The sequence below is a fragment of the Dipodomys spectabilis genome, unplaced genomic scaffold, assembly GCF_019054845.1.
Source record: "Dipodomys spectabilis isolate Male_0828 unplaced genomic scaffold, ASM1905484v1 ptg000054l, whole genome shotgun sequence".
Taxonomy (NCBI): Eukaryota; Metazoa; Chordata; class Mammalia; order Rodentia; family Heteromyidae; genus Dipodomys; species Dipodomys spectabilis.
Genome location: NW_024870731.1, coordinates 25,949,929 through 25,961,398, shown reverse-complemented (window position 1 = coordinate 25,961,398; position 11,470 = coordinate 25,949,929). Strand labels below are relative to the sequence as shown.

The following is an 11,470-nucleotide window of genomic DNA, read 5'->3' as shown; positions in this document are numbered from 1 at the left end:
AGAGGAGGGGCGTGGACGGGGAGGGGGCGGAGGCGCGGGAGGCGTGCGCTCGGGAGCCGGCCGGGGGCTGCCAGGCAGGCGGAGACAGCCAGGCCGGCGGGCCACCGGGTGGAGGGGGGTGCCCGCCTAGGCGACCCACCCTCCCTCCCCAAGGCGCGGGGTGGGGGGGCGCACGGACAGACGGACCCGACGGACGGACGGTCGGACGGCGCGGCGTTGTTGCCGGAGGGTGCCCGGCCATGTTCGGCCGGAGCTCACGGAAGAGACTCTCCAGCCGCTCGGTGAGTGTCCCCGAGCGCAGCGGGGCCGCTTTCCGGGTCCCTGCAGCCGGCCGCCCGCGCGCGGCCCCGCTGCGCCCCGCGGCCGCGCACCTGTGGCCCCAGGTAAGCCGGCCCGGCGGGCGGCGGGCGGGGGGCGGGCGCGCCCGGGCTCCGGGCCACCGTGTCACCGTCCAGGGAGCCCCCGGGAAGCCCTCCCGCGTCTCCCCCGAGTCCCAGCCCTAGCCCAGAAGTGGACTTGGGGGTGGTCTTTTTGGGGTGTCTTCTGCTGCCACCTTCTCAGAAGCGCACACTGGTCCCGGGGCGCGCGCCCCGCGGCCCCTCGCGGGGAACTCGGGGTGTGTGTGTGGAACAGCAAGGGCTTTGGCTTTTGTTTCTTGGAAACCCGTGGCCAAGGTGTCTAGGGGAGACAAAGCCACAGTCAAGGCCATTCCGTAGTGGTTTGGTGCCCCGGCCGGACCTCTGCCCACCTGGATCCGCGCACAGGGTCCCCCAGGCCGGGGACCCTGCCCCCTTCCCGGGGTCCCTGGCAACACCAGCCCCAGGCTCCCCCTCCGTCAGAGAGAGGCAGTTGGGAGTCCAGCCCCACCGAGGAGGGCTTGGGAGGACACTGGGGAGTGAGTTCCGCAGGGAGCCCTGAGGTGGAGACATGTCTGTGCTGTCTTTTTGTTTTGAAGTTGACCGGCCTGGGGCGGATAGAGAGAGGCCAGCCATGTAACGCCTGCGGTGACCAGTGTCCCGGCTTCGCCTTGCATAAATGGAGGTAGGATGGCTTTGAACGCACCACAGGGCAGAGAGGGGAGGGAAAAAGAACAAGAAAATCAAATTCCCTCCCTGAAAAGCTGACTTGTAAGTCACATGGAAAGAATGCAAGCGGCTGTTCCTTTAAGAGCCAGGCTACATCTGCTACAAATATTGAAGGTGGAAGTGGCCCGGCTCAGGGCTGCATTTTCCTGAGATTGGCAAGCTTGAAAAAGTGTCAGCACCCCCACCAAGTGTGTAGGTGAACTTAGGGCCCCCAACAGTTCAACCTGGGCATGTGCCACCGGCACAGCGGGTGCGGGGAGGGGAGGTTGGGAAACTGGCTGGTGTTTCTAATTCAGCCCCTGAAACTCTGGGTCCCAACCACAAATCCACCGCTGCCCGTCTGTGCTGTGTCAACCCTCTTGGTGGCCAGCTGTTTCTTATTAATGTGCTTTGAGTGTTGACTTCAGGCAGTCTCAGCCTGGAGTGGGGTAATTCTGTTTGAGCAAAGAAGCAGCTGGGTGCACGACCCCCTCCCACCCGCGATGTGAATCTGGTGGTTGGGAAAAGTTGGGGTGCAGGCCTGCGGGCTGTGTTTGGTGACCTAAAGAGGTAGATCCCCTTTTGGCAACTTCATGGATGCAATTTGGTGATAGAGGACAGAGAGTTGTCTGGTATTCTTCCCTACCAGGTTAGCAGGTCTGCCTCATCACTTTTGAAGGGGGCTGTGATTATTTTTTCCCCCTCCTCTCTTTGCTCTTCCCTCCTTTCTTCTGATTGTATTGTGAGCTGGACACCCAGTTATAAGGAAACTTCCAGAACTGGCCCTTCCGAAATGAAGTGCTTTTGTCCCTGCTTCCAGTGGCTCAGCAGCTTATCTGCCTTTGTTTCAGAGCAAGGAGCCCAGCCGTAATGGTTCCCCAGCATTTAATAACTTGAGTGTGAGAGTCAGGGCAGGCAACCTTATAAATATGTAATGGGCCGGCAAAGGAATCTGTCAGTAGTGCCAATTTTGTAGCTCAAATACGTGTTTCCCAGACGGGCCCTCGTGTGTCCCAAGTGTAAAAGTAGGTCATGTATAGGGGCATGAATCCAGTATGACAGACATGCTCATGGCTTCTATTTTGACTTCTACCTTCCTTGTAATAGAGCTAATGAAAGGAGAGGCAGGTGATTTCCAATGTCCCTTCCTCCCCCTACCCTCTGTGGCTCAACTTTGATCTGCGGCCTGGTTAGGTAGTGTCTTGGTGTGGGTGTGTAACCTGGCTTCTCTTTTCCCCAGTTGTGTGATCTCTGACCTGTCAGCCTCTAACTCTCCTTAGCTCTCTAGTGGTCAAGAGGGATAACAAAGGCACTCACTGCAGGGATTAAATGAAATACCCCAAACTTGGTTTGTCCAGGTACATAGTAGATGGTCACTGATTTTGGCCATTATTTTCCCTCCAACCACTGCCCAGGAGATCTAAGTGGCCTCTTTTTTTTTTTTTTTTTTGGCAATGCCAGGTGCTTAGACCTTGACGATCATGCTTCTTGACGAGATTGAACCATTTATAGCCCCTGATTGTGATGGCAAGACAAGAGTTTTATTCTCCACCCGCAAGGAGCTTTTCTTTTGGAAAGAGACCTTTCATCAGGCCGAGGGATTTTTCATGCTGAAGCAATTTCTCCGCTCACAGCAGAAAGGCTTCTTTTTGTGCAGTGAATAGCGTTTTCATGGTGTTTCAACCCATCGCCTGACCCACAGGGACAGGAAGCTGTGTCTTGATCCTGTCCCGCCTTAGAGTCCCACCCCATGGCCATAATTTTGGGTGAACTTTGTCAGAGCATTTCTGGGTTATGGCATAGTTTTCTTTGGAGCTCCACATTGGCCTCTGGAAAGATGTGAATCCTTGGAGAGACTCGTACCTGTGTAGGAAAAGGTCTGAGAGAGACTGGAGGCTTGTAACCTCTTTCCCCCAAATACCAAGAAACCCTGCAGTGTCTTTTATTTATCTTTTTGGTGTTGATCCTGGGGCTTCAACTCAGGGTCTGAGCATTATCCCTGAGCTTCTTTCTCTTAAGGCCTAGCATACTACCATTTGAGCTAGAGCTCCACTTCTGGCTTTTTTGGGGGATAGTTTATTGGAAATAAGAGTCACACAGACTTTTCTGCCTGGGCTGGCTTTGAACTGCAATCCTCAGATCTCAGCCCTCTGAGTAGCTAGGATTACAGGCATCAGCTACTGGCACCCAGTTGCTGTATCCTCTTAACTGGCTTCTTTTCTGCCCCAGTCCCCTCCAGCCCATCGTCCATATAGCAAGCATTTCTTAAAAACAGGACAGAATTGTGTTACTCCTCCCATCACAAAGGCCATGAGTTCTAGGAAGGAAGTGCGATGTAAATAAACTTTGCTTCCTTCTGGCATGGAGCAGATACCTGGGGCTTTGAAGTGCAGACAGAGCTTAGCTGTCATTTGCTCTGGCTTTGAATCCCTGTGTGAACAAATAACTTAGGCTCTCTGAGTTTTTCTTTCCCTCACCTGCCAGCCTGGGATCTCTCCACCCAACAAATCTTTGCTTTGCTTGCTCTGAGCCAGGTACATGACTGGTACACTGGGGATCTGGCCAAGAACAGATAGATAGGATTCAGGACCCCATTGCGCACATAATTACATTTTAGGTAAGTCAGGAGGGGACTCTCTAAAGAGATGACATTTGAGCAGAGACCTGAAGGAAGCAAGGGAGCAGAATCTTGCTGATTCAAGCTGGAGTAGGACCAAGAGCCGCCTGTCTCCTGGGAACTTATTATGAAGGGACAGCCTCAGGCCCCTGACTAGATCCACTGAATCCTACCCAGCCTGTACTAGAACAAGAGTTATACCTTGTAAGATGAGAGACCTTGAGTTTAAACACCTAGCACTGGGGTTGACAAAATGTTGTCCCTCTTGGAGTCTTTCCTAAAGGAGGAGAGATGCTCAAGTTCTTGTCAAAAACCTGAGCTGTTAGCTGGGGTGCTGGTGGCTCACGCCTGTAATCCTATTTACTCAGGAGCCTGAGATCTGGGGATTGTGGTTCAAAGCCAGCTTGGACAGAAAAATCCATGAGACTCTTTATCTCCAATAAACTACTCAGAAAAGCCAGGAGTGGCTCTGTGGATCAAGTGGTAGAACACTAGCCTTAAGCACAAAGAGACTGAGAGACAGCACCCAGGTTCCGAGTTCAAGATCCAGGACTGGCCAACAACAACAACAAACCCCCTGAACTGTTGTATGGGAGAGATTTTCCCCATTGATCATATTGTCACTCTACTGTCTACCCCTGGACAGCAAATATGGAGATTTTTAGAAATTGTAAGAAGAAAACAACAGGCAAGAGTTTTTCTGTATCTTGGAGCACAACAGGCGGTAATTCTTAGCTAGAACTTTCTCTTCTACCTGTACAGGGTACCTATCTCCTAAGAAATATCACTTCATAGTGCTATTAGGCTGCAGAGAGGATGCTCATTAAGAGGAAAGCAGCTTTGTGGACTGTGACCAGAACACACTCATTAATAACTGGGCACATACTGTATCTGCTACAGGGTGGCTGAGTGGGCCAATTACACTTGCTCATTTGCAAGCAGTGTGAGAGCAGGGAGAGCAAAATGGCTTTTTGTGTACAGTGAGGGCATGTTCCATACATGCATATGAACCAATTAATAACAATAGCAATAGTAGCCAGGCACTGCTGACTCTGGCCTATAATCCTAGCCATTCAGGAAGCTGAGATTTAAGGGTCAAGGCTCAAAGCTAGCTCAGGCAGGAAAGTTGAGGAGACTCTTATCTCCCATTAACTACCCCAAAGTGGGAAGTGGAGTTGTACTCAAGAAGTAGAGCTTTAGCCAGCCTTGAACAAAAAAATCCACAAACCCTAAGGGACAGTGCCCAGGCTCTGAGTTCCCAGCCCTAGCACACGTGCACACATACACAAATAATAATGAATAATACTACTAAAACAACATCACAGAACAACACAAACTAACATGTGCAATTATACATGCTTGAGGGGCTCCTGTGTGTAGCCAATATTTTTATTTTATCTTCACCAAACCCCTTGAGGTATATGTAATCATTTTTCCTGGTTGTGAAACTGAGGTTCCCAGTTGTTTCATAACCTATCTAAGGATACCAGGCTAGGGAGAAGGATGCTGGGATTGGGCCCATTGCCTCTGACATTCACACTGCCTGGTATGAAGTAGTCTAAGGCACTGGTCACACAACACAGACCCTGGGATCACACTCAACTACCAGATGAATTTTGTTCGACCCACATAGCATATTAAACAAGGATACTTTTTTTCCCCTCTAACCTAAAGTTTGGGTTTCTGGCTTTTCTTGGGACATTTGAAGACGTGGTAACATCAGGATGAATTTTCTGCATGAGAGTAACTGGTGGGACACAAGTGGTCTCTTAGATGTCCATGACATTGATCCAACATTCTGGGTGTCTCCGGGGCCTCTTTCTGCATTTAACTTTCCCGTCAGGTATTGAAGATAAAATGGCATTTGCAAATCCCGAGTGAGCACTCCCATCTGTGCAAAAATGCTTTAAAAATAGCTTAACTACCAACTAGTGCTTTTTTTTTTTTTAAAGCATTGGCACAGATAAATGCATGTTTTATATTCGTTCTTTTATTCGTGCCAGCTGGTGCAGATGGGTGGGACTGTTTATACCCATTTGGCTGAGTAAGGAAACTGAGTCTCAGATTTGCACAACCCGCTAGTCAATGATATTCTAAACCCATCTGACTTCAAAAAACTTTATGCTAGACTAGGACTTCTCTTTATTTGCATATTAATAGCTGGGAGATCTGGTCCAAATCATGTTTTAATTCTGTAGCTTTGAGATTGGGCTTTAGATCCTGGTTTTCTGTCAAACACCAAAGGGCTACTGCTGATAGTGGTCCCAGGACTCCACTGTGAATTGCAAGGTGCTAGACAGGTCAAGGCCCTTGGCTTTTTTGATCTAGTGACCAGATCTGATCCTTCTGCTCTCTTGTAAAGTTCCTGAACCAAGAATAGTTGTTTGTATGTTGGATATATGTAAGGAGCTGTTTAAAGAGGGAACAAATAAGATGAGATTAATATTTTGTGATGTAAAAATTATGTAAAATTCACATTTCATTGTCTATATATAATGCACCTGACTAAATTCAGGTGCATCTCATCTATAATTTTTAAACTTTTCAGTAGTTAGATGGAGGGGTTTCAATTCAATGTCAGACTATGAGTATACTGCATCCTGATCAGTGTCACCGCTTCCATCACTCCCCCTACCTTTGCTAATCCCATCCACACCCTCAAGTTACTTGGTTCAATTTTCACATATTTGACTTCATTTCCTCTAAGCATTGACCTGCCTACCCAAGCCCCTTCCCTCAACAAAACACATGTCAGTGTTTTGGTATTCACTTTGTTAAACCATTCCTTAGTTGTTTAGAGGAGTCGCACCATTGGAATCCTCCCCTGAGTATACCATCCTTTAGTCAATTTGTTTGTGTATATATATGCATATAATCCTGTATGTTTTCATGTATGTTTATGTTTTAGAGGTAATGTCCACATATGAGAGAAACATGCTTCATTTGTCTCTTTGAGCCTGAATTACTCCATATAACATAATTGTTTATAGCTCCATCCATGTCCCTGAAAATGACACAATGTTCTCTCTGATAGATGACTAATACATTTTTTTCTTGATCCATTCATACACTGTAGGGCATCTGAGCTGCTTCTATAGTTTGGCTATCATGAATAGTGCATCACTGAACATGGATGTACAGGTGTCTTTATTCTGAATTGTGTTATTCTGGATAGATGCCCCAGCGTGGTATCGCTGGATTGCATCTATAGTTTTTTTCCTGTGACAGTGGCTGTATTGAGTAGTGGTGAAAGCCTACACAGCCTGAAATATTTAGTACCTGATTGCTTACCAGAAATGTGTGCCAACCCCTGGTCTAACCACTATCCAGGGCAATTGCAAGGAGCTCTCTTGGTTTCGAATAAAGGAATCTGGAAATCTTTTGGCACCAGGACTAGAGGAACCATCACCGCTACCTTTGATGAGAATGGTGGTTAAATCAAAGGGAACAAAGAAACAGAGGACGGACAAAGCTATTTCTGAAGGCCTGTGGACCGGAGGCTTGCAAGACCAGATCAATGAATCTCCAGTAGCTTCTAAGCCCCTTGTAATCCCTTTAATGTTTCCATTTTGCTGATAAATGTAGATTTAACTCAAACATTAAAAGGTGGGCTTTTGGAACAGCCTTTTGGAGTCCACTTTTAGGAGCGGCTGACATGGGCAGCCCAGAGCAGAGCTGGCTTTGTGAGGTCATAATAATTAGGCAGAGTTGTCTTGAACAAACGGCTGAATTTCTAGGCGCATGCTTTGGCTGGGCCTTGGTTGCTCTAGGGGCAATGTGAGCAACCTGGGCCAGAGAACTTGTGCCTTGAAAAGCGCCTCTGCTGAGTTGCCCTGGCGATTCTGTGGACGGATGACTGGGGCCATAATTTGGGGTGATGTTGGCCTGGTTTTCTTTAGTGGATTGTGATTTAGCTGAGAAGTGGGTCCCAACTGATTATTCTACTTGGAGAGAAAAAAAATACTCTGTCTCAGTCAATGGATGTACAGAAAAAGGGGAAAATGAGAGCGAGAAGGGGGGGAAGAGGGAAAGGAATAAAGAGAAAGAGGAAGGGAGAAAGTATAAGAGAGATGGAGACTGACAGACTGACTGACTGACTTACGCCTGCAGTTATGAAAGCAGGAAGAGATACTTAATAGCCAGCAAGGTTGGTAGTTGGCTCCTCTATATAATTTTCACTTGATAACATGCCAAGAAGAAACTGAAGTTTTGTTAATAGGAGTTTTCTATCAGTTCATCCCAGTATATATGTGTGATTATCCCTGCATCATATTAATAGGCATCAGTGTAATAAAAGATATTAATATCACACATACACCTGTATATGTAAAGCACACAAAGCATAGAGGAGAAAACCTTTCTATATGATTTTTAGCACAGAAGTTAGCAAATCTTAGCCAAGGGGGCAAAATTAGCCCTGCTTCATGCTTGTTTTGTGCTTATTAGTTAAGAATGGCTCTTATGTTTTAAAGTGGCTGGAAAAAAATCAAAAGAATAATATTTGTGGCTTTAGATGCTGCCTTTCTAAAAAGTTATGTAAAATGTGTAATATATATATAAAATATCATTTATCACATATTTCACATATATATGTGACATGATATATTTGTATGTTTCATATAAAATTTTTCTTTCATAAGACATGCTCAAGTTTTTAATATTAAAATTCCACAAGTGAAATTTATTGGAACATGGCTATATCCGTTTATGGGGTGTCATCTGAGGTACTCTTGTAATGGCAGAATTGAGGAGTTTTAACAACTCTTACAGCCTAGAAGTATTTAAAAAAAAACCACAACAACCCTCAGCTTCCATCAGGCATGTTATCAAGTGCAAATTACAGAGGTAAACCAACCAGCAGGCTGCTTAGCTGCTAAGTATTTTTCTCTGCTGTGAAGATTCCAGTATTTCAGAACTGCACACATCTAGTAACTGCCCTTGTACAGAACAGAAGCTGTTTGTTGGCTACTGGGCTATTGACTGTGTTGTTGATAGTTTGGTATTTATTTCCTCAGATTCATTGAAATCAGTTTGTTAATATTACAGAACATTCTACATTGTTGTCTTTTATTGCTTGCTTTTTCATACTTAGAAATACTACTAGACACCTTTCTATGTCAGTATATAGAGAGCCAAAAGATCTAGCACATTAATTAGCTCTTGCAATCCATGTGTTAATTATTACAGTCAAGCGGTTTTGTTTGTGGTCATATTGGTGGTGATTTTCTATTGTTTTATTAGGGTATGCTCTAAAAGCATGACTTTTCTTAATGCTACAATATGCCTGTGGTTATTTTCTTAACTCAGTTTTGTATTTTTGGGGCATAATTTGAATTGCTAGGTCAGAAGATAAGGAACATGCAAAGGTTGAAGAGCTGTCAATATGTACTCCATAAAGATGGTGCTATTTCCTTCCCTGACTAGGTTATAATTCTGAGTGTAGTTCTGCACTCTTTCAATTGCAACATTTGAGATATCTTCAGCTTGTTCAGCACTGTGGTAATTAATCCTTGTTTAAATGCCCTGAGTGACAATTTGTGACTGATGAACAGTGAGAAAACACAGACCATCAGTGTCAGTCCTCATTTATTCAAAATAAATTTTATTTGTCTTTAATCCTGCCTGGGATGCACATGTCCTATTGATGCCTGAATGCCTCAGAAGCTGGTGGGAGGAAGAGAACCTAATAAATTTGTTATTTTGTGATCTCCTGGTTCAAAAAGCTTGAAGGTTAACCTTTAACCCTGCCTTTAATGAGTACCCAGAGGGATTTCCCTGTGGAGAGATGGAGCATTCCTACTGGGAATTCTTCCCAGATCACTCAGCTTTTTGAGATCAAAGGATTTCTACCTGCCTGTGTATAGGACAGCCATGGGGGCCAATCTCTGGGGAGAAATGTGTTCTTTCCAGCCAGTGCCATAAAAGCTTCAGTAAGGTTGGTTAAGGGCCCTTGTGGGAGAATTGTAGCTAAGAGGTTAAAGGAAAGTCTTGAAAGATGGATTGTTGGGATGCTGTGCCTCCTACTGGCTGAAGCAGCTTTGGGCAAGTGGCTTACCCTCTCTAAGCCTTGCTTTCCCATTAGTGAAAGGAGTAATGTGGCTTTTCTGGTATGGATTCCGTGGGGATAAACCGAATGATATGTGCAATGTGCCTGTAGTCTAGGATTCTTGGATACTTTGTTTTAAGTGATCATGGAAACAGGACTGGTTAAGCTGGGAGAAGATCTGATGAAAAGCTGTTGGGTCACCATGAGCTGAAGCCCTTCATTGGTTGGGTGTGATGATTCTGGTCTCACAGACCATTCAGAAAAGACCAGAGATTCCCTTCTGTGAGGTTCTCCATGGCCTTAATAAAAGGAGAATTCCCAAGAATTCATGTTGCATGTCCTGCTCTCCCTGAAGTGGAGCTTGAATTGGACCCTGCACCCTCATAATGTATGTTAAAAAAAAAAACTATAAGAGGAAGATAGCTTTTAAACTCTGCCCATGGCATTAATAAGCAAAAAAGGGTCAGGTGCTGGTGGTTGATGCTTATAATCCTAGCAGCTCAGGAGGTTGAGATCTGAGGATCACGGTTTGAAGCCAGCCCAGGCAGGAAAGTCTATAAGACTCATCTCCAGGGAAATACCAGGCAAGCCAAAAGTGGAGCTGTGCCTCAAGTGGTAGGCTGTGAACTTTGAGTACAGAAGCTCAAGAATAGCAACTAGGCCCTGAGTTCCAGCCTTAGGACAAGCAAATAAATAAACAAAAAGGAACCTGTTTTGGGACTATATATAACCAGTTGGACCTTGAAAACTTGAGTACAAAATGAGAACCACACATTCTGGAAAAAAATAATATTTTGCACAGGCCTGCTTGGTAAGTGTTTCTGTGGCTCTTATGCATGTTAAATATCTCCATTTACATGCTCACAAGTCCTTAAGCCAAAGCTCCCTGTTCTGAGGCATGAGAAACAAGGTATTTATATGATATTGCAACCTGAGCTCACATCCTGGTAACTTCTGAGATTAGATCTTCCCTGAGTGTATATTTTATTAGTGTTGGTCAAGATTTACATCAGTGTTTGAGATTTTGTATAAAGCTACAGATTCAGACTTTCTCTGGGAAATTGAAAATTATCTGGCACCAGGTCTGGTAGTTCTCCTTTTAAAAATTGACTTATTAAGCCCTATGTGTCATAGGGCTCAAGCTCTGTCCCTCAACTTGTTTACTCAAGGCTATTGCTCAGCTACTTTAAGCCGCAGCTCCACTTCACTTCTGGTTTTTAGGTGGTTAATTGGAGATAAGAGTCTCATAAACTTTCCTGCGTTGGGTTGGCTTTGAACTACAATCCTCAGATCTCAGCTTCCTGAGTAGCTAGGATTGCAGGCGTGAGTCACCAGTGCCTAGCATTCTTTTGTTTTTGTTTTATGAAGGAACATGTGTTGGGCTGGGACGTTGGCTCAGTGGTAGAGTGCTTGCCTCCTCCAATGCATGAGGCCCTGGGTTCGATTCCTCAGCATCACATAAGCAGAAAAAAGCCAGAAGTAGCACTGTGGCTCAAGTGGTAGGGAGCTGGCCTTGAGCTGAAGAGCTGAGGGACAGCGCCTAGACCCAGAGTTCAAGCCCTACAACTGACAAAAAAGAAAGAAATAGAAAAAGAAAAAGAAGGAACATGTGTGGTCAACTTTGTTACAGTCCTTACCCTCCCCTTCCATGCTCATTTATTGCCTGGCCACAGAAGATATTTGATTATCTGATTTGACAAAAAAAGGACTGAGTGAACATGTATGAGTGAAGGATAGCATGAA

The 11,470-nt window shown here is 45.6% G+C and overlaps 1 protein-coding gene across 1 annotated transcript in view; it reads left to right on the top strand.

Annotated features, from left to right (window-relative positions):
- The first annotated feature begins 239 nt into the window (after positions 1 to 239).
- The window catches only part of Prickle2 (prickle planar cell polarity protein 2), a 307,686-nt gene continuing 296,455 nt past the window's right edge, over positions 240 to 11,470 (top strand). Inside the window, exons 1-2 of the mRNA XM_042680266.1 lie at positions 240 to 281; positions 956 to 1,041. Coding sequence (XP_042536200.1) covers positions 240 to 281; positions 956 to 1,041 — 128 coding nt within the window. The remainder of the gene's footprint in view (positions 282 to 955; positions 1,042 to 11,470) is intronic.